Source organism: Trichosurus vulpecula, chromosome 7 (genome assembly GCF_011100635.1).
Source record: "Trichosurus vulpecula isolate mTriVul1 chromosome 7, mTriVul1.pri, whole genome shotgun sequence".
NCBI lineage: Eukaryota > Metazoa > Chordata > Mammalia > Diprotodontia > Phalangeridae > Trichosurus > Trichosurus vulpecula.
Window position 1 is genome coordinate 259,179,515 of NC_050579.1, and position 23,606 is coordinate 259,203,120.

General features: G+C 40.3%; 1 protein-coding gene across 2 annotated transcripts; it reads left to right on the forward strand.

Moving 5' to 3' along the window:
* Positions 1-7,124: 7,124 nt before the first annotated feature.
* On the forward strand, positions 7,125-22,556 carry LOC118858268 (transmembrane protein 225B-like). Of its 2 annotated transcripts, none has more exons than XM_036768753.1 (5): positions 7,125-7,594; positions 16,740-16,944; positions 17,372-17,518; positions 20,978-21,109; positions 21,982-22,556. In XM_036768753.1, exons 1-5 carry the CDS (start codon positions 7,517-7,519, stop codon positions 22,068-22,070), a joined length of 651 nt encoding a protein of 216 aa, XP_036624648.1. In that variant the 5' UTR covers positions 7,125-7,516; the 3' UTR covers positions 22,071-22,556. The 2 variants fall into 2 exon arrangements, with proteins under 2 accessions (XP_036624648.1, XP_036624650.1); XM_036768755.1 differs by having other exon boundaries at positions 7,318-7,594; positions 17,447-17,518.
* Positions 22,557-23,606: the final 1,050 nt, after the last annotated feature.

Genomic DNA, 23,606 nt, shown 5'->3' on the forward strand with positions numbered 1-23,606 from the left:
AACACTAACAATAGAAGAAAGTATGGGTCCAGATCTAGTAAAGGAATTCAGGCATCTCAAAACAAAGGCAAACAATCGAAGACTTCATGAGACAGAAGACCCTGTGGAAATTGAGAAGAACATAGAATGACAATACACTGTTCCAGAGTGGTTTAAAAGAGGAATGAGAATTATGAGAGCAGAATTTACGGTCTGCACAGCAAAAATAATTGGCAAAATAGAAAAATTTGTATCTGTGATGGCAAGTCTCACCAAAGAAACAAAAGAGAGAACAATCTATTGGGAATACAAATATACAGAAATAAAGGACAATCTAGAACAAAGGAAGCAAAAAAAGATCAAAAGAAAATATACTCACTAGCCAAATAAAACATCCTGATCTGAAGACAGGATGCGTAGAAGCAACCTAAGGATTATAAATCTCCAAGAAGAACCCAAGTCAAAACACCTGAACATCATAATGCAAGAAATAACATAAAGAAGAATTATCCAGGGTTACAAAGACTTTGCAGAACCTCTGTAGTGCGTGGGGATGGCCAATGGAACATATGCAAAGCTACCCTGGCAGCTTCCACAGATAATGTAACTTAAAGTTGAAGGGACTGGAGTTTGGAGGTGACAGAGAGAATTTGTATCTTTCCTTTCCTACTCCTACTCCCTCTCCCAGCTGGACGAGGGCAGGGCATCAGTTTAAAAAGGAAAGACAGCTTTGACCCTCTTTCTTCTCTTTCTTCTCTTCAGAATGTACAGCATGGAAGACTCCTTCTCCAGTAGGTCCTTTTAGGAATGAGGTAAGGTGTGGGTACCTTTTTCCAATCTGGCAGCATGGTAGCTGCTACCTATTCTGCCTAGGTGAGTCCTGGGCCTTCATCCCCAACTTCCCTTCCTGAGTGTGTAACTGAACAGCAATATTGAGATGGTTATGTCCATGAGGCAGCCTTATGAGTTTGAGAGGTCAGAAGGTCTTGGATCCTGCGTTGGCAAGCAAAATGGCCTTTGTTTTCTTTGAGTGACTCAGCGTATTTCATTGAGCCTTGCTGGGTGCCGGGTCCCAGGCCCAGGGCTCTATTAGGTGTGGAACCTATGTGGGTGGCCAGATTGGTGACTGGGGTGGGCCCAGAATGGGGCTGGCTAGGGGGAGGTGTTGACTCCAGAGACATGCCCTATTGGGTGTTGACCTAATCCATGTGGATGTGAGCCTCCCAGGGTCCTGGGGGGAGGGGCCAACTCAAGAACCAATCACCAGAGCCTGGGCTCTGGTCATTCAGACGACGCTTGATGATGTCAAAAGCTCTATAAGAGGAGAGAAGACAGCTTGAAGATCCCTTTTCTGTTGGAGCAGCAGTGGTGGCGAGTGTGACTCTGGGCCAGCCCTTATTCCGAGCTCCCAGGCTGAACCTAGATGTTGGTAACTATGAATTGTATTGGGTCTGTCTGTTGATGTTTGTAATTTGTTTGTATTTGTTCTGAAGTTCAGGGTGCTGGGTTTTTCCCCTGAACTAAATGAATGTTCTGAAGTTCAGGGTGCTTGTCTTTTCCCCTGAAGTAACTATGAATGAATCTGTATTTGGTCTGTCTGTTGATGCTTGTAATTTGTTTGTATTTGTTCTGAAGTTCAGGGTGCTGGCTTTTTCCCCTGAACTAACTGAATGCTGTTTGTATGCTCCCCTGAACTAACTGAATGCTGTCTGTATGCTGGATTAAAGTAAGCTTGTCAACCCCTTCACCTTGCTTTCCTTGGTTAAGCAGATCAAAAGAACCTGTGCTTTCCCGGTGTGCCAGCAGCTTTCTGGGTGCTGGCTGTGGGTGGATCTTACACCCCCATGGAAGCTGCTAGCCAGATTGTTAAAACAGATTCCTCAGTCAAAGCTGACAAGCAGCAAGTGGAGTATTGTGCAACTACATCCTTCTCAGAGAATATGACTGTCTAAAGGAGAATGAGTAATGAGAATGTCTAAAGGAGAATGAGCCGTGGTCTAGTTTGTTAAAGAACATGAACCTAGAGGGAATTGTTTGAACAATACAGGGGAAGTCCAGGTGAAAAGACAATTTAAAAGTCCCATAAAATGCTTCATATTTTGATATTTTAAGTCTCAATCTTATGAGTATGACAGTTGTTATAAACTACTGCTACTTGTCAAAATCTTTGTTAATGTGCATTTGTGAGTCTCATGTCATTTTTGTGTGGAGAAGATGGTTGTCTTATACTTGATTTTCATTTTACATAGAATACTTTTTGAAATGGAATTTAACTATAAACCAAAGTAACTAATTTCTGTTAATATTCTAAACTAAAGCATACTCATTAGACTGCCCTAGAGCTCAATGTTCTTTCTGAAAATTAATAAGGACATGATCCAGTAACAGACAATTCAGTCAACCTGAAAGATACCCTGCACCACTTACTGACATTTTACCATCTTTATAATTAATAATAATAATTTAGTGAAGACAAAGTGATTGAATATGCCTCTTTATTTTTTAAAATCTTGACTTAATATTTTGTAATATAGAAATTAAAGATCTCATTTTAACTTCAGTTTATTTCAATACTAAGTTTTAATGACTGTCATAGTTGAAAAATATGCCTCAAGGATACATAGATTCAAATGGAATAAATATATCATTGGCTGTGCTTACTATATCATGATAGTACTCATTTTTAATGCCATTCACCAATTATGCAAAGGTTTTTGTTGAAATTTGGTTAGCAAATTTCCACCTTCCCTGACGTCCAATCAATTGTTCTTCAGAACTAATCAGATGTCACATTTTTGTGCTTTTAGCAAACGAGTCCAAAACTCACTTAAATTCTTTACTTGAAAGATTTTAAAATAGGTTAGAAAATTCTGTTTCCAAATTTTTTTAAGTATGCAGATATTAAAGTTTTTACTGATGACATAATTTTAGCAACAAAAGCTTGGTTGTTAAATGTCTTTTTAGTTGTGATGGTTTCATACTATTAGCTAATATCTAAAGGTGAAAATGCAGTTAGGGTGAGGTTTTTCATTAATGATAGTAGATGTAAGGTCATATTCTAAATAACCTTAATAATTTGAATTTTTGACCAGCTTATCAGATCTGATTAAGTCATCTTTTTTAAAAAATTCTACAATGTGGCTTATGTTAGGTAGGAGAGGTGTCGTCTCTCTCATTTTCTTAGTGTTTATTTGTGCTTGCATTATGAGTTTTATTGTCAAAGGTATCTTTGCAGAAATCTCTTAAAGCCCCTTGTACATTTTGTAAGAGTTAGTTTAGTTAAAATTCATTAATGTAATCCATTTAAGTGGGGATACATAAGTTGCAATACACTGAAAAAAAAAAAAAACAAATGGTAAGTGAGTGTGTAAGTCAACCCCATGTTATGGCACTCTGTTTTTCTCAGGATACCTTGAATACTGTATGTGATATGAACATCTGTTATTCAGACCGAGTGAGGCCACCAATGACAATTCATATCTTAAATATTAGTAAAATTTAATTTTTTAATTTAGATAAAATATAGATAGAAGCTTTTTAATATAAATTTTAATTGAGATATGTATCTATATAGGTTTTATATCATTTGCATTTATTTTCCACTATATATCTCCCTCCACCCAGGCTATCCCTTAGAAATGGGGAAAAAAATCCACAAAATTAACCAACATGTAAAGAAAAAGTCTGAATCTTCCCCCTGCCCCGTACCCATCTTCTCAGCTACCTTTAAGCAAATGAATTGCCTATAGACCAGCATTGAGTTAAATAGTTTTATTTTAATAGTTGCTTTTAAATGTTTAGTAGACAAAAATACAAAATAGATTTTAAATAAATAGAGATGAGCTTTTGATCTCTTATATGCTCACTAGAGAGGGAGATAGGAGGTGGGGAAAGAAGAAGAGTGACCTCCTGGGCAAACAAAGACAGTTCTAGGCTTTCTGCTATGGGTGACCCTCAGAATTCCCCCACGTAATTCTCCTTTCCTAGCATCTTGTTGCCAGGTAGGTCAGAGGCAAAGGTAATAGCAGCAACACTTATTTAGGCAACTTGAACATTCCTCTCTGGGCCTGTACACTTCTTACCTCTCCTGAGAGTTCAGCTCTCCCATTTCTTCAGGACAAGGGGAGAAGGTTACTGTTTTTTCCTATAAAGTCTCAGCCCCCAAAGATACTTGGATAAAAATATGCTGATCATTTCTATCCCATGCTGCAGTAATACATCTCAGCTGTACTCTTAACTTCTTAGGCAAAAGGCAGTTGCAGCGTAAAAAATAATGCTTTGGTAAGTAGAAGAGATTTGGAGTTCAGAAGGCCCAGGTTCAGATCCTGGTTCTTCCACTTATTTAACATATATGATCTCAATTTGTCATTTGTAAAGTAAGGGGACTGGACTAGATGACCTCTAAGGGCCTCAGGGAGAAAAATCTTTTACAATGGTTCTAAATTCCTTTTCCAGGGGGCATCATTTAGACAGTAGAGGCAGTTGTCTCAACTCAAGAGATCTTCAAAGAAAAAAAATCAAGCACTTTAAAGGAAAATTCTGCAGGAAATCTTCTTGGCTACCTTGAAAAGTATTATTTTTTAAAAATCATTTTTGCCAATGAAGTCCTCGGAATTTTGCTTATGCTATTCTATTTGTCTTTAAAACGGATTAGACCTCTGTTGGCTTCCAGTGATTCGGTCTATCCCCAGGCCAAATCAGAGTCTCTATCCCCAGAGACCAAACTATAGTGAATTGTCTTAAGGATGAAACTCAGCCCTTTGGAAGTCTTTTCAGAGTCTTCCTTCAGGCTTGAGAAAAGAAACAGCAGTAGAGTTAGTCTCTGAGTCAGATCTTGCAACTTTGCAACTTTCAATCACCACTTACTGACCATCCAGTCCTATCAACATAATCACATAATCAGACATCTGACTAGATACTGCTTGTTTTGTTCAAAAGGGAAAAAAAAAACCCTACAGGACATGTAGTTCAGGGCAAGCTTTAGTTCCAGTCTGGGTAGCAGTCAGAGGAGTCAGGAGTCCCTACCACTGAGAGATGAACCCTTGGTTTCTACTATCCCTGAGATTAAGGTGTGGGTAGTAGGTGCAGCTGCTAGTTAACTATTCAGCCTTAGGCAATGGTTTCCAAGACTTAACAGTTTCCTGTCCTAGTGTCTAAGAGATAAGAGATCAAGCAGTGTACAAACAAAAGTTAACTCTGGCTTCAGTTTGGCTTCTCAAACACGAAATTAAAGGCAAAATGATTCTTACCTCCCCTTGAAGTGGAAGAGTAAAGCAGTTTCCACTAGAGGTGAGTTGTTAAAATCTTGCCTCTTACACTTCCTGTTTGTCATGGGTGGTCGTGAACTCATTCACTCTTCCGTGGAGTCTCAGTCATCCCACCAAATTGCCTCCATCATAACCCAGGGAGAATCTCTGACTATAAGGTCTTTGAGACTTGGGAATCAAGAATTGTGTAGCAAGACTAAAAAGAAAATAAATTTATTAATGTACTGCTTGGTCTAGAAGCAGCTTCTTTTTATGGTATGGATTGGGTTTATAGTTCATTAGTTTGTCTTCGAAGCCTCAGAATACACAGCTAATCAGTGGAATGCCACAGCAGAATGAAAAGGGGTAAAGTGTGCAAGCCTTGGTGGGGTGGAACTGGGGGGGGGGGGTCACAGGAACTGCTAAAGGTCAGGTTTATTCCTGTGGGAAATGTATTTCTTTGTGGTTAGTCTTCCCTTTATTGGCAGAAAATCTCAAGAGGTGGAGGCTTTTTAAAAAATACCCCACAGTTCTGTTTCCTTTGTCTCAGAAGTTATTTTGTCTCCAGTGCAGTCGTTTTCTCAAAACTCAACAATACATAGGTTCATTTCCCAACTCCTGCATGTGCAGTGCAGATGTTCCACAATGTGACTTTAGAACTTTCCTCAAAATAATATGCTAATGAACACAGCTACATAGGGATAACAACCTGTTGAGGGTTGAGGAAGATGAGGTCCAGGAACCCCAAGACTGGAGTTCAAAGACAGGGTCATTGAGGGGGAGTACCCCTCAAGGACCCGAGTACTGGAGAGGGTTGGGCCATCTGGAATGAATTCACGATCTCAAGCATTCTTTAAGTCAAGGTGGCAAAGATTTAATACATTTTATAGCGGCAAGGGTTCTTAGGAAACCTGAAACTTTACAGGGGTACAGGAAAAGTTTTTATAGGAGATTTTGGGGTGAAACATGTCAATTAGGTGTTTTGGGGTGGGATTACGGAGTGGTTAAGGGGTGGTCAGTTCTTAAAGGAACATGTACTTTTTGTATCTACTGTGCAGGTACTTACCTGGAGTTCACTGGGAAATAGCCCCAGGGAGGGGGTGACATGGAGGTGTGGTTTTTGCCTTGAAATGTCAACTAACAGTCAGGGCTGACTGGAAATATCCAGGCTGCTTCCATCAAATGTCTTGTTAGACAAGATGAATGTAAGGGGGTATATATGTCTGGGTCTAGCATGCACATGATAGGCCAGCAAGTAGTGAATATCTCTATGACCCAGTTTAGCACGTACACAGGGAGTCCAAACTAATAAATTCTACAGGTGCAGCTGGCCCTGGTATCAGGAGGAGAGATAAGTGTTTTGCTAAGGCATGCTACCCTTGAACTGGAGAGGAACTGCCTGAGACAGTACTTTGAGGCTAGGGAGAGTTGTGATTTTAGAACTGGATGTGGTTTTGGAATTGGGGTTCAGGCACAGGCACCCAAGCACCCCATCAAACCCAGCAATACATCTGAACCCAACTTTCAATGAAAGAAAACCACTGAATGTCACAACTTCCTTGGGTTTCAGTTTCCTTATCTGTAAAATGAGGGGAATTGGAGTACTTCAACTCTGAGGTCCCTTCCAGCTCAGCTTAGTTTTTTTTTTTTTTTTTGAGTATTTTATTTGATCCCCCTGCTAAGCAGGGAGTAATCTCTGTCTCCCTCCAGGCTCTGCAGCCTTCTCCTCAATCATTCAGAGGGGTTAGGGGGAGAGGCAGGGAAAGGCAGAGATTGGAGGAAAGAGGTAGAAAAGAAAGTGATGTCTTTTCCGGAAGTGCTCTTCTCCTTCCCTCCCCATCAGTTTAACTGTCCAGAAGAAGCGGTTGCGTTTGCTCCGCCTGGCCCCGCCCCCAGCCTGCGCCTCGAGAGGGCCGACCCTTAGGGTTCCAACCAGAGGCCGGGGACCCACCCCTCGCGGCATAACCCCGCCTTCCTTAGGCTCTAGGCCAATGGGGAAGCTGGTATGTGGGGAAAAGGCGGTGCCTCGCTCTCGCAGGGCCCTCGGGCTGGGGCCGCGTCTGTCCTTCGGCTCGGAGCTGGCTCTCCTGGGGGCAGATGACTAGGAAGGACTGTGACTGGTAGGGTCAGCCCTCGTCGTCCCTGCCTCTGCCCCATCTCACTCCCGGGAGAATGCTACCATCCACCGCTGCCGATCCCATCTGCGGTATCCACTGTTCGCAGCTCTTCTCCCCCGGCGCCGGGAAGACGGGAAAAGGGCTGAGGCGGGGGCGGCGGCGGCGGCCCTCGGGATGGACCGCATCCGGGAAGGAGGATGCCATGAAGTGGAAGAAGAGTATGAGGTTCAGGAGCTGGAGAATCTAGAAAAGGTGACCAGAGGGGTTGTGGAGCCCCGATCATAGGAACGGATTGGGATTTCTTGTGTCCCGAGGGCGCGACAGCTGCCTTGGGCTCTGTGAAGCATTAGAGAGGGGGCTGCCGCTGCTTCAGAGTGGTTTAAAAATTAAAAGAAAAAAAAATGGAAAGGCAGCATGGTGACCCTCCCCCTTACCTTTATGTGACCCTGGGCGAGTCACTTCACCTCCAGGTGCTTCCCTTTGCTACTATGCAGAGATGCTTATTCCCTTTTCAATCAGGTTAGCATTTAATAGTGTATGGGACAGAATTTTTAAATAATGGGAGAGACATCTTTAGGAGAAACAAAGTAAATTTATTTTACAAACCTGGCAAGATTTGGGCACACCTCCATAAGGGAGGAGGCGAGGTAAAAGGGAACCTGCCTTAATTTATAGTCTTAATGAAAAGATTCCCACCCACCTCTGTCCCTTCTCACCATTGGCTGGGAGGTGGACTTACAGTCTAGGCTGGAAAACTACACAGAGGACCAAGGTTGATCCAGTCCATTCAGGTTTTTCCCTATCAGAACTCAACTGCCAGGGTGGCGTCTGAAAGTCTAGGAGAAGAAATGGGGTGGGGGTGGGGAGGAGAGACCCTTCCTGGAGCAGAGAACAAATAGCTCACAGGAAGTTCATTATCTTCTAACATCTGGGGGGGGGGGGGGATGGCACACCCACAGTTCCAGGCCCTCACCTTCCAAAATCACAAAGCCAAATCCCAAAACCTCTCCATTAGACATACCCTGTGAAGTCTTCACAATTATCCATCCCATTCAATAGTAAAGAAGATCCATAACTGAGTGCATGTATGACTCTGTTTTAGATCTACAGACCTACTCAAATATTTGGATTTTTTGATAACATATATATATATATATATATATTCACCTGCTACTGAATTAGGTGCTGTGGGAGATATAGGATCATACTGTCTGGAGTTACAGTCTAGTTGGGGAGACTGTAATGGTACCTCACAATTATGTGACATGTTAGAGTTTGGAAAGTGCTTTCTCCGCTATAATCCTGCAAAGCATACGGTAGATAAGTCATAAGCACAGAAAAATCAAATAATACAGGTCTGTATCTGACTGATTGTAAAACAGAAAATTGTGTGAGTTCAAATTAGGGCAATATCGTCGTGGGCTGGAATAATTGGAGAAGTCTTCACAAAAAAGAACCTTGAGCCTCAGCTCACACATGAAGATAAGGAACATACAGTTAAGTAGAGAGGAGGCAGAGTGAGCAAAAGTGGAGAGATGCTTGGAAGTAGAAGAGTCCCCTAACATTTTACAGAGAAGGAAACTGAAGCCCAGAAAGGTTAAGTAACTTAACCAGGGTTACCCAGATAGCTAATGATCAGCCTAGGTTCAGGACTAGAGCCAGAGTCTTTTGAGTCCTGTTTCAATATTCTTTACACTGCATTCTAACAGCAAGGATACCACCATGGCTAGACTGAGAGCTCATGTATCGGAGCAGTTGGAGAGCATCTCAGAAACAAAGATGGGGGCCAGATTGTTGAGGACTTCAGCTACCAAGCTGTGGAATTTTGATCCTGTAATCATTAAACATCGAGAAGCTCAAGAAAGTTCTTGAGCTGGAATTGGAATCGATGAAAGCATTTTTAGGTGTTTGTTGCTTTGCTTTATTCAGAGTACTCTGTTAGAGTTATGGTGGATATAAGAAGCTTCAGCTTCACTGGAGCTAGGGAAAGTTAACTGTAGCTAAAATGTTCATGTATTAAAAATGTTTCTTCTTTTGTAAAGAAATTTGTTAATTGTGTATCTGGTGGGTGTGAAGTACACAGAGGCCAGGCATAGGTTGTATTCGCGTGTTGTTGCCCCTATTAGAATGTGAGCCATTTGAGAATAGATGTGCTTTCCCCTCTCTTTCTTTGTATCCCCACTGCTTTAAATGGTGTCTGGTGCATGGTAAGCACTTAATGTAACTTATTGAATGACTTTCCACAAGGGCAAACTGCCACTCTGCCATTTCTCTAACCAACTTTGTGATGGAGTCCCTCTCCAAGAACATCATTTATAGGGTGGGAAAAACCCTACTATTGAACTTGAAAGGTGTTATAAGTGGCTTTCTGTTCTTCTTTACCCAAACCAGCAAATGTGAGTAGGAAGCTGGGAAAGAAATCTAGGGTCCTACACAGCAGAAGTCCTTGTGATCAGGAAAGGTGCTTGCTCTTTTCCTCTCTAGCTCTTCTTTGGCTGAAAGTGATTTAAAAAAAATGTTTAAAGGCAGATTAGCCTACAGACATGCAAAAATGAAATAGATTTCAGACTGAGCAGGGAACGAAAATTTGGTTATATTAGCTCAGTGACGTCTCTGTTTTTTTGGTTGAAGGAACCGTTGTACTCCGTCTATAGAAAGACAAAGGAGGCCTTTTCACTCATTCCCTGAATATTGGGAGTCCAGGGACCGACCTTCTCTTGCCAGTTGTCCTTCTGTTAGGTGCTTCTAGCTGCCTCAATTGACTGGAAGAGATTTCCTGGGTGTTAAGGAAGCTTCCACATGAAGAGTTGGGGGGTCTTTGTTTATTTTTTTCAGTCTGAAAAAACAAGGCTGAACATTATTTGTAGTGAAAAATACCAAAAGTGTTTCTGTTACAAAGCAGTCCCAAAACAAGGATGCCTATTGTTGCCACTTGTATTTGACCTGTTTTAGAAATGTTAGCAACTGAAAGAAAACATGAAAAAGAAATTAGAGGAATAAATGGTGGAATGGTAGAAAATTAAATTCCACTATTTGCAGATAATATGATCACATATCAAAAAAAATCAAAAGGAATATAAAACACAAAAGTAATGAACTGAACAAAGTAGCAAGGTATAAAATAAACTCACAAAAATTTTTACTGCTATATGTCTTTTTATGAACAACTAGAAGGAATGCTGAAAAAAATATTCCATTTAGAAAAATAACAGAAATATTATATATTTGGATAGACAGAGTTGAAAGGGATAGGATCAAAGTTAGGAAAAGTTAGGGATATAGTAAACATGAATTGCTTGTTACTAGATTTACTAGTATACCAGAATGGGGGATGGGAGTGGTGAAGACTTGTTTTCTCAAGGAAGACTGGGAAATGGACTTCTACACCCAGAATGGGGAAGGAAGGGTGGTTAAAGCGTAGTGGTTCTCCACCTTTCCATTCTTAGATCACTTGGATGGACAAGGCCCCAGAGACTATCTCTCACATTCTTGTTTGCTCTTGCAATTAAAAGTGAAAGAAAGGAACTATCATAACTATTTCACACCAGAAACGTAAGTAGAGATATTTTAATGTTAGCATAATTGCAACAACCCCCAGATCACCCCCAAAATACTTCTAAACCATATGCTTCTACTCTTCCCCAGTTGGAATCACAGCCATGGGAGACTGGGAAAGGAGGGTTAAGTACAACCTTGCTCTAAGGCAGGGAAATATGTTACCATCAATTCTGTGAAAGTTTTGTAACACAAGTGACCAATAAATGTAAATAAAATTCAATTAACTGGAATTCTCCTCCAAAGGAGCTGGTTACTTTTATGAAAAATTTTAAATTGGATCCCTCATCACTCTGTTCCCTTAAGGTTTTAAGGAAAATAGTCATGGCAGTGTAGTAAAGTACTATGTATTAGGTATCAGGATATCTGGGTTCTAGTGTGTATTGCTAGCTTATTACTATCCGTATTTTGCATATAATCAACTTTATAATAAAAAAGTAACTTGAACATACTGAAATTATTGGCAAATTATCAGTATCTCCATAATTATTTTAAATCCTTATATTGAATATGTTTATTTACATATAATGTTTATATAATTATAGTCAGGGTAGAATTTCCTAGTTACTTTTCATATTATGCATTTTTAAGGCAACAGTGGTTAAGTGACTTGCTCAGGTTCACACAGCTATATTGTGTATTTCTTTAAAATTTTTATTGATATATTTTTAACATCACCTTTATTTCTGAATCTATTCCTTCCTCCATCCCTATCCAAAAAAACCCATCCCTTGTAACAAAGAAAAAGAAAACCAAAGCAGTTCAGCAAAACTACCAACTAAGTCTGATAGCATATACATTACCCCACACTATCAGTCCTCCAGCTATGCAAAGGGAGGCAGATACATTTTCTCGTTCCCTTTTCAGGGACAAGTTTGGTCACAAATCTTCAGTTTGGGGGTGGAGGTTGTTGTTATTAATGTTTCTCAAGTTCCATTGTTGTAGTCCTTGTGTTTACTGTTTTCCTGGTTCTACTTGCTTCACTCTACATTGTTTCATAAGAGACTTCTCATGTTTCTCTGAATTTTTCATATTCTTCATTTCTTACGGCTTAGTAATATTCAGCTGCGTTACTGTACCACAATGTGTTTAGCCACTTTGTAATCAACAAGCATTTTCTTGGTTTCCAATTCTTTGCTCTCCCCCAAAGTTCTCTTATGACTGTTTTGACCTCATTGGGTTAGAGTGTGAACATTTATTAATATATTCCAAACTGCTTTCCATAATGTTTGGACAAATTCAATTCTACCAACTGTGTATTGATGTGTTCATCTTTCTGCAACCCCTCTAACATTAACATTCCTATCCTTTGTCATCTTTATGAATTTTCTGTATGTAAGGTGAAATCTCAGAGTTGTTTTTCTTATTGTTATAATTTGGAACAATTTGTCATATAGTAATTCTTTAGAGAATTGTTTGACCATTCATTGTAGAATGGCACTTAGTCCTATAATTTGTGTTAGTTCCTGCATATCTTTGATATTTAGACACTTATGATAAATATTAATGCAAAGATTTTTCCCCACTTGACAGCTCCTTTTCTTCCTAGTTACTCAAAAGTATTATTTTTAGCGATTTCTCCACATTTCTGTATATTATTCATATTTGTCATTTGATTGCTCCACTAAAATTCCATCTCTGAGCCATTTATGTTTTTTCCCCAGTGTTCTGCTATTTCACATATTCTAGCAGCATCTTTATGCAAATTTTTTATCTTTTAATTTTTACTTACGATTATGGACCTGAAAGTTTGGTTAAAGGAGGCAAACAGGCTAGGTAATATATAAATTCATATTGTTTATTCCCTTAAAGCTAGCAGATACATGATCATGGAATCAGAAGCAAACTTCTGATTGACTAAAAGAAGAAAGACAAGGTTTAAGTAACAATCCCAACTGCAGTTTATGATCTCCGTATCATAAGAAAGGAAGTTCTTCGTTGAACAAGACAATTGACAAGGTAGTGTCACTTAGAGATTATGACGGCAAGATGCAAATGTCTCTAGAATATCAAGATAAGAGAAATACCACTGTTCTGGTGGCAGACATCCTGTCACCAACAGGATCAGTCTTATCCAGTCTTTGAAGTTGCTGACACAGAAAGGAGCATTTTTAGAACAGAGCAAAAGCAGTTTGAATACTTTGGATATTATTGGGGTTCAAATAATCTGAAAGGATTGTCAGGATATATCCTCAGTAGTGGGATCACTGAATCAAAGCTAGTTTTATTGTTATAAGACATTTTAGATTGCTTTCCAGAAAGATCACACCAATCCTAAGCCTGAATAGGGATAGGTTTGATCATCTGATTTTGATGTGACTTGGTTTCTTGTTACTTTCTGGTACTTCTGACACACCAGTACTTCTAGGCAATGAATGATCCAGATATTACTTTTGGGAAGCTCTCAGGAATGAAGAAGGACCCTGAGACCCAGAAGTGTGGAGAAGTGGTTTTAGAGAATACAATCAAGAAGACGAATTGTTAGAGAGAATCTTAAGAAGGGACTATTTGAAATGGAAAGTAAGGAAATTAGAAGAAGATCTTAGAGCTTGGGTGGTTTGACATATCACACATCCTCTGTTCTTTCAACATTATTCTTGTTATTAGCATTAGTATTGTTTTTTGCTTTATTATTATCATCAACAATAATATTTTATACTTATATTGTGCTCTACAAAGTTTCTTCCTAAGATAACTCTATGGGATAGCTAGTATAGGGAAACTGTGGGTTAAAGAAGTTAAATGAATAGCACAAGAACACACAGTCAATAAGTGAAAGAAACAAGGCTCAAACCTAGCTCAGGTCCTCATCACCTCTTGGCGCATTCATTCCAGGAGAAGGTAAGCTCCTTGAGGGAATGGACTGTTTTTGTCTAAATCCCCCGTGCCTAGCACAATGCTTCCTATGCAGTAGGTGCTTAGAAAATGCATGTTGAATTGAATGAAGTGTGAAAGAAGGAAGCATACCAGATGTTTGGTGGGGAAAAAGAGGAGAATTCTTGTGTATTATTACTGCCAAAAATGGCAATTAAAAATCAGGACTAGCTCATGATTGCTCATCCTTCTCTACAACATCTTTATGAAAATAGTTCACAGATGTAATGGGGGAATCCTGGATGAAGATATGAGAAAAGAACAAGTAGAGGAGGTAAACAATATTGTGTAGCACACTGTATCCTTACAGTCATATAATTGACTGAAACATACAGAGAATACAAGATCCTACTGTTGACTATTTTTTTAAAGCATTGGATAAAGGGCAGCGTTAAAGGCTCTCCTCCAACATGCTGTCTCCTATATGTGTCAAAATCATGCAAGATTCCATGACAAGTGCAACAATAGATAACTTTGTTCGAGAGCTTGTGATGAATTCAAGCAAAGCATAAAAGAGGGAGACAGATATTTACTAAAGGTATTTGAAATTATGGAGAATGTTCTGTTTACAGTCAAAGTGGAAGAGGGATTACTGTAAGTCATGAGGGTCCTTATTTTCAGGTGGAATTATGCTGCTTGCATAAAGTTCCAGAACATTGAAGGAACATACCAAGATTCAAAATAATACAAGAGTTCAACCTTACTAGTCATACGGTATCAAACCCATAGAAGAAGAATTCTTATTGTCTAGATCGTGATATGCTATTGGGTGAAGAGACCGTAGAACTGGTCTACCGGTACATATATTTCACATAGACAATATTTACGGGTAACAAATTGGACCCTGAACTGAATAAAAGCAAGATATCAGAGAGAATTGTATTTGGGTAAATCCACAGGATTTTTTAGGACCCTAAGCTTTTCCTAGGAACAAAAACCATCTTTTCAACATTCTTCCATTGAAACTATATAACTGAGTTATGAGCTATCATAACCTCTCGAACCAAATTGTAGGTCACTGTCAAAAATAATTTGTTGAAAATTTTATATTGAAAGACAGACTAAACAAGGAGTCTCTCTCTCTCTCTCCCTCTCTCTCTCTCGCTCACTCTCTCTCTCTCGCTCTCGTCCTCACCCTTGCCTTCTCTCCCTCTCTCTCCCCTCTCCTCTCTCAATTCCCTATATTTTCATATACAGCACCTATTCTGCCTATCTGACCCATCAAGGAGTATTCCCTTATTTGTAACATCCAACATGTCAAGTCACTGGACAAACTTAGTCTGCTAGGTGACAGTGGGTGGAGCTCTGGGCCTGGAGTTAGAAAGACCCGAGTTCAAATTTGGCCTCAGACACCTACTAATTATCCATCCTGTACAAGTCACGCAACCTCTGTCTGCCTCAGATTCCTCAATTGTAAAATGTGAATAATACTGACACAGCCTCCTAAGGTTGTTGTAAAGATCATATGAGATACTGTTTGTAAAGAGCTTGGCACAGCGCCTGGCATACAGTAAGTGCTTAATAATGCTGCTTTCCTTCCCAATAACATTCATCTAGCTTGTCAACTGCCTACATGACCTCCATGATTCTGTAGGTTGTATACGTAAGGGCAATGTAAACTGGTTTCATATAAAAGGGACTGCCCTAATTAGCTTAGTGAAACGTATATCCAGATGGAGACTATGATGCCAGAAGTTTCTAATAATGATGACTGCATCAAAGGAACTTTGCTATGACTTCTGTTTGCTGCTGGTCCCATTGAATGTTTTGCTAGTGCTTATTTTAATAGAGTTCTTTTTGCTACCATGTTGTACTTCTCATTGTCCTGGGGCTCTAAGGCAACAGCAACCCACAGAGCAATGGCGAAATAGTTACAGGAAGTCAGCAGCATATTACCAACCAAAAATTGTTCCAAGATAAAGGACATATAAGATATCATCACAGAGATGTATGCCTGGGAAAGGAGGCAGGTTAGTTGTGTATGGAGAGTGAGATAACACATAATCTCAAAAGACCTAAAAGAAGCCCCCCAGAACACTTGGTGTCCACCCTATGAAGGATTTATAGGATAACATGGATTAGAAAGGCATAGGATAAGAAGGCATTGATACCACCAGAGGGAAGCAACCCACATAAGTAAGGTCTATTGCTATTTCAAAGTCAACCTGGAGGTAAGAGTGGTAAGCTGTAGGCCTCTGACCCCAAACCTTATCTGTTCAATGTTTCTGTCAACAGCCTGAATTAAGGCTTACTAAGTTTGTAGATAACAAAAAGATGAGGAGAATATGCACTTCATTGAATGACACATTCAAGATCCAAAAAAGTTCTTGATTTGCTGGAATAGTGAATTAAATTTAATAAGGATAAATGGAAAGTTTCATGCTTAGGTTCAAATAATTATACAACTACAGAAAAGGGGCACCTGACTTAAATAATTCATATAAAAAGAGGGTTTTTAATTGATGCAGGTTCAGTATAAGTTAATAGTATAATATGGCTATCAAGAAAGTAATTCAAGCTTTGGCTGCATTAATAGAATGTTTGGAATAGGGAAGTGGTAGTTCCACTGCATCTTGTACCCTTGTGCTGGGACCCTATCTAAAGTATAGTTATTTCTGAGTGCCACATTTTAGGAATGACTAGACAAACAGAAATGTCCAGAGGTAATCCGTACAGAGAAGGAATTTTCAATATAGGATCACAGATTTAGAGATAACAGGGACCTTACAGACCAACTAGTTTAAACCTCTCATTTTACAAATGCGGAAGGGAAGACCCAAATGGATTGGGTAATCTGCCCAGGGTCACACAGCAATTTACAGGGGCAGGATTTGACCTCCAATCTCATTATGCCTCAAGACTACTAATTGAGCTAGGTGGAAGAACAAATCCTAGGCTGGGAGGGAGAATGGCAAAGGAATGCACGCAGGTATGCACAAGTCCCATTGCTATCTCTTTCCCTCGCTAGAGAAAATTTATCCTTTCACTCGCTGATCTAAAGGACCTGTGTCGGGTTGGGATCCTGGCTTTGAGTCTCGCGGGCTCTGTTATGCTGTCATGGGCCGCCATCTCCCCTCACTGGGCACAACTCTCATATGCCGACCGAGTGGTATTCAGTAGTTTTTGGAAGACCTGTGGTGAAGGAGGATGCTGGAAGCCAGGAGACTCAGCAGGTGATAAGCATGGTCCCTTACAGGGTGTGGTTTGTACTTTGCCACAGGTTTTATCCCTTGAAGAGGCTAGTGATTATTGGCAAAGTGGCATAAATTGGTGGTTTGGGGGTGGAGGAAACCTAAGAAAAACAAAGTTGAATAAAAACAAGCAGCTCAAGGGCTGACATGTTAGAACAAGATGAGCTGTGTCCCTCAGTAAGCACCCCCACAATCCCTCCCCAGTCCCCAGACATGTTCACTTTCCATAGACCTCCTTTCACTTGGAGTTCTATCCCTGTTCTTATTATAACCTGCCTCTCATAGCCCTGGAGAATCACTGACCTCTTACTCCTTTAGCTGTTATTCTTCTTTGAAGTCTGGGGGTAAATCTGAAGGAGGAAGGAGTGACCCCATTGCCCTCAGCCCAGATTCTCACTTCCCCCCACAGGATACTTGATTTATGGCCGGTGCTTAATTATCTTCGCTGTTGTCTTCGCATTCTTCATGAACCTCATGTTGCTAGGCTTCTTCTTCCAGTTATGTGCTCCTTTTCCCCTGGAGTGTCTCATGTTTGCCATCATGGACACCATTACAGGTATGGGATGGGAAAATTGGTTCCCCCATCTTAGAAATGTATCTAGCTTAAGGCATGGGCCTAGTAGTGGCAAATTGAATAAGAAATGTGAACTGGGTTATCAGCAAGGGAATCTTCCCTCATCTGCTGTACTGGGGTATCTCAGAAGGATGGAAAGAAGAATGGAAGGAAGCAATTTATTAAGTGCTTACTACTGGGAATGGGGCAGGGGAAGGAAGTGGGGCATGGAGCTGAGCATGAGAACTATCTCAGTGGGGACAGAGATGCTCTGGTTCAACACTGAGCACTAGTGTTTTAGGATAACATAGCACTTTCTTGTTGATCTGTGAAACTGTGTCAAAGATTATCTGTGACTGAGCCAGGAAGAACCACCAGGAAGAACTAAGAAGAAACAACTTCTCTCTCTTCTACTCTCTTTAGATCATGTCTATTAGGATTCAGGCAGCCTCTCCCTTGGACTTCTCAAGGGGATAGGGGATTTCTCTACCATTCCTAACCTGCAGTTATGGAAGTTAAAAGCATATGGCAGTGAGGATATGTGGTTGCCTAGGTGAGGATGAGACTGGACCTCAAGTCCCTTGCTGTATTTTCTTCTTATGTTTATTTCCCTGAGCATGAATGACTTATTAGTGATCCTGAGATAGATGTTTCTAGCTTTCACAGCTCATGAGCTCATGAGGCTCATGAGCTGTAAAATTCTGGAGTTGTGTGTGACTGTCAGTGGAAAATGATTCCTTCCACTGCAGTATTTCTCAGGAGAACACTGCCATTGGAATTCTGTAGCTGAAGGGCTAAAGTGTAAGCCATGCTCTTGCTACAAGATGTGGACCTTGGACCTTAAATTGCTGCTTGAACAAGGCTGAGAGGAAAGTGAAATCTCTTCAGCAGTCCCTCAAGTCTCCCAAAGATGCTAGTCTCTTCCAATCAGCACTGCAGTTTTAAGAATTACCTCCCATTAGCCATCAATACTGATTTTCAAACTCCTGAACTTTCTAGCCCATGAGGGCCCATGACAAGACTAGTTAATACATCTCAGAATCTTTGTTCAGTCACTTTTGCTCAAGGAAAGAAATACAAAGCAGAAAAGGCAGCCAAGGCCTTGAGGTCCAGTCTCACCCTCACCTAGATAAATACCCATCCTGGTTGCCATGTAGTGTAGCTGCCATAACTGCTGGTGGTTTTGCTAAAAGGTGAAAGGCCTGAATCCTGAGCAATGTGTTCCAGAAAGTGAAAGAGAGGAAGTTGTTTCCCCATAATTACTTTTATTGCTTCCTGTGCGGGTGGCTCAGTCACTATTATCTTTAATATATACCACAGTCACAGAGAGTAATAAGGGATTGCTTAGTCATCTTCAAGCACAATTCTTTCAGTCAGAACACAGTTTCTCTCCATGGACCCAGAACATGCAAGCCCCGATCCTTGGGAGGTACTCCAGTACAGCAGCTCAGACGCCATCCCCCTTCCCAGTCATTGTCTATGAAGAGGTACATTTCATTTCCCTGTCCCATTTTGGAAACTAGGTCTGTTGACGTTTTCTGTTATTAAGCTTTGGAAGGAGAAATATAGCCGGCATTCTAAAATATGTGTCTTGTGGGCTATTTGGCAGTAAATACAGATGGGGGTGGGAATGAGATTGCAAGGAGGAGGCTAGAAGTTAGATAAGAGAGAGTAAGATTTGGCAGAGACCTTTAATTTGGAGAGGCTGGGTAATCTGCAGGAGAGGGCGCTTGTGGGAAATGTAAGGTGAACTGAAGAGATGTGTTTGTGGAAAAGGGAGATGAGTCTTCAAGGACAGTGAATTCAGGAGTTTTGTAGTGAATGAGTAGGTGCTGAATAATGGAAGGGGGCTTGGGCAGGGGGAGTTGTATAGACATATTAGACATCCCCTAGGAAAAGTAAGCTGGACAGATAACTGCTGGAATGACTGATGAGTCCATTAGTACAGTTTCCATACTAAAGGAATTCTGCCAAACACAGTGTTTATCATTATCTGATCTATTCATGATAGATATATTCAAAGGAGCCTTGGGCCTACTTCTCCTTAGTGCATTAGTCAAAGGCTTTTGTCTGCCTCAATATAAAACTGCATAGACCTCCTACCCCATCAAGACGTTCCCAAATAGGCTCTAACTTTCTAAAAAGCTCATTTCTTGGGTAGCAGTATATATGAGATTCATTTCCAAACTAAGATTGTGAACTGAGTATGGTGGATGTATCTATCTCCTTTATCCTTTTGGTGTGTTGTTTATATGCTTTTACTAAACCTTTGAGCAAAGTTAGAGGTGGCTGTGACTCATTCTGTTCCTTAAGATTTAGAATTAGACTAATAGAGAAGAGACTTTTGGTGGGAGACTAAGAGTGTTGCATTTGAAGTTCAATCAGGTGACGCTGAATTTGAATCAATGTCCTATGGGTGTCAGGGAGCATTTGAGCCAAGAGTTTAAATCAAAGAAGGGAATGAGATTGAGAGATAGAGTTGATATAAGAAGTGAGTTTGGGTGGGGAGATGAGGTCAAACAAAAATAGATGTTGAATTCTAGGGGAAAGGAGGATCCTGATTTAGAAATGTGTTTGAGCAAAGGGAATTAAATTCTGCCAAGCGTTTCAGATAAGAAGAAGAGTTTAGGTGGGATTGGTGGGTTCTGTGCTTTTTGAAATATGCTGCAACGATTTCAGAAAGCTCTTGAGTCAAGATCAGGTGCTAAAGAGACCTCATCTCTTTCCACTGGTGATTAGCTCAAGTTTTGGCTTTAATAGATGCCAATTTTGGCACCTATGTGCATGTGCCACTCTTTAGGACATGCACCAAAATACAGATGGACTGATGGACAAAATTCCAGCCATAAGCCATGACAAGAGTCAGGAAGGACTGCCCAAGAGACTATAGTGGCCTGGGGAGGGGAGGGTTGTAATATGCTATTTAGTTTATTGCCATGATCAGATATGCCTTCCCTAAGTTAGAAACTACTGGTTCAGGGATACCCTCAGTAGAGGAACCATATCATTTAGAACTGGAAGAGACCTGAAAGATCATCTGGCTTAATCCCCTTATTTTATAGATGACAAAACAAGTCCAGAAGGGTGAAGAACACTCTGTGCTTATAGTTGGCTGTTGCTGAGAGTCATCATCTAATTTAGTTCTGGTCAAAATAAAAGTCAGTGAGTTGTTGTTGCATCCTTCTGCCGACCCACACATACCTAGCCAGACGAGCACTTACGGACAAGGGGCTGCCCGTAGAGAGAAGGAGAGGTGAGGGATAGAAACTTGCTGCTTCTGTGGTAAAGATAGAAAGCTCAGCACTGACTTAACGCTTCTCCCTACCAAGGCATGTACAAACTGCCAGGCTGAGCATGGGAGAGCCCCAGTGAGTAGCTATCAACATCACCCGGTAGTTAAATGTGGCTAAGGAAACAGGCCTAGAGGGGTTAGGTGATCATCTTCTTTTGTTTCGGTAACAGGTATAGCTGTGTTCACTGGTTTGCTAATGTATGTGCTACAGATGAAGAGCTTGGAAGGCAGTGGCCCAAAGATCACCTTTTTATGGCCTTTTTTCATCACTTTTATCAGTTTGATATTGTTCCTGTATTCTGGTGAGTGTCCCTAGACCCATGGGCATGGCTAGATTTGAACCAAACTATGAGCTGGTTCCTATCTCTATCACTCTTTTCTTAATCAAGCTTTCTCCAGAAGAATTTACATTAAAAGACATCCTCCCAACCCACTGTTCCATTTATTCCCCCATGTGTATATGTATATATTTCTACACATCCATATGTGTTCATCAAACCTCCCCCTGTCCTGTCTATCTAATAACATTATTTGTGTAATAGCTATGTATCATCTTTCCAGCTAAATTAGAAGCCCTTCAAAAGCAGAACTTATATTTCTGTTTCTTTTCTATTTTCCCATTGGTATCTAAGACACTGTTCTTTAAACAGTCAACACTAAATAAACCTGACTGTCCAATTCAATAAACATTAAGGGAAGCTGAGCACTAAGGATACAAATAAGAAAAAGAAATAGTCCTTGCCTTCAAGGAGCTTCCAAGACTAGCTGGAAAGGGGAGGGGGAGCGGACACACTAGGGGCATCATGTTCCATGGAGTTCAAACCAAAGTTGTAGATGGAAAGTGGAGAGTGCTACTATCCTCATTTTCACTCTTTTTTGTCTGCTTCTCCCCTTTTATCTTTTCTTATTTTCCCCCCTTTCTGTTACTTCTTTCTCCTTGTCTCCAAACTGATTATGTCTCTCCATTAGATACATATAACTTGAAGGAATGATTCTGAGCAGAGGGATAAAAGCTCAGAGAGGTAATTATGGAAAACTTCCTTGGAGAGCAATAGTAAATTTGTGGCACATTTTATGAATAGGAAGGGTTTCACTGACATCTCTAATAGTCCCCCTGCTTTGATGCTAGTTTATCATCATCTGAACTTCACTCCAGCCTTTCTTTTCTCCCTAGCAATCCTCTTCATCCTCATCCACAAGGAATTCTGTCTCACTAAGTGTCTGAGATCTTCCCGTGTGATTCCCAAGGACCCAAACTCATAGAAGGAGCAGGTGAATTTGGAGGCCATGGAGTCCTTCTAGACCAGCTCATCATTCATACTGCCTCCTGTGCCCAGGCACCTCCCGGTTTCTAGCACACCTTAGCTGGAATGTTGACAGTGGATACTGGAGAAGGCAGGGATAAAAAGAAGAGGCTGAGCCCAGTTATGAGGGCAGGACTGTGCTGCTAATCTGGGGAGAAAGATGAAAACATCAGCCTCCCTCCTTCTTTTGCCTGAAATGGGGTGGGGGTCCCTGCTGGTGTTCAGGGATTTTGTTGGGCAATGATTTGGACCCTGAAACTTGCCATTTTGAGATGTTCTTCTCCTCTTCTTCCCTGCATCAAGGATTTTCTAGCATTATGATGTTTGGGGATATTGGTTGCTGAAAATTCAAAAATTCCTCGTATGGCATTTTGAATCTTTGGAAGGAAAGTGTAAAATAAATCCGTAAAATAAACAAATATAACTGAAGGATTCCCCTTGCAAAGCATTGTCTCTGAGTTGGGAAAGGGATAATTCAATGAATCCATGCTACTAATGTTACTTTATTGGTGGTATGATAGATATAAAAAACAATAAGGCAGCATCCCTGTCCTCAAGAAACTTATAACCAAATTTAAAAGATAAGAGGTAAACGTGTGAAAGCTTAAGTAAATACAAAGAGAAGTACAGATAGACTGAGCCATAACCAGACAGAATATATTGGGCTTTGTCCCTCCATTCTCTTGGGGTAACTGTAGGTCACAAAATTTGCCAAAACATATATTCTCTTAAAAAAAAGTTTTATTGATGCATTTTGGGTTTTTAATACAACCATCACTTTCCTAACAACCCTTAAAACACCTTTCCTCACAAAGTTAATTTTTTTTTAAAAAGCTAAGCAAAACAGTGATTACTCCCACACCTCTCAGCAGCAGCAGAAGTATAACACAATACAGGCATTATTTAGCTAGAAACAATTGATCTTAGCATGTAGTTAGTAAGAATAATTAAACTACCACAGGGCCCACTGGACATAAGGCCCTTTTTTTTCTGTGAAACACTAAAGTAATTCCTCCCTCCTCAACTGATAAAAACAAAACAAAGGAAACTTCGCCTTCTTTAAAGTGTATGGAAGTTCATTTTTCCAGTCTTTGTGTCTTTTAATGTGTGAGAGCCATAGTGAAAATTTAGGGTTAGAGGATGTCCTCTAAGAAATTAAGTAGAGCAAAATGAAAGACAAGGCTCAAATTGCAGAATGGCGTAAAAGAAAGTGTCAACAATATACATAGTGGGCTTATTATGTACAGACCACCTCTCAAACAGGTTATTTCAATAGTTTCTTAATAGAAAATGAAAATACAAAACAATCTTCATACCGGGAGACTCCAGTGTTATGAATGAAATCAAAATATAAAATCCCAATCACAGTACTATTCAGATAAAATTACTACAGCTGTCAAAGAGAAAGTCTTTCATATTATTTCATATTGTTTGAATGTGTGTACAGAAATAAGTATTGATAATACATCATAAGATGACGTGTTAGAAGAAGCCC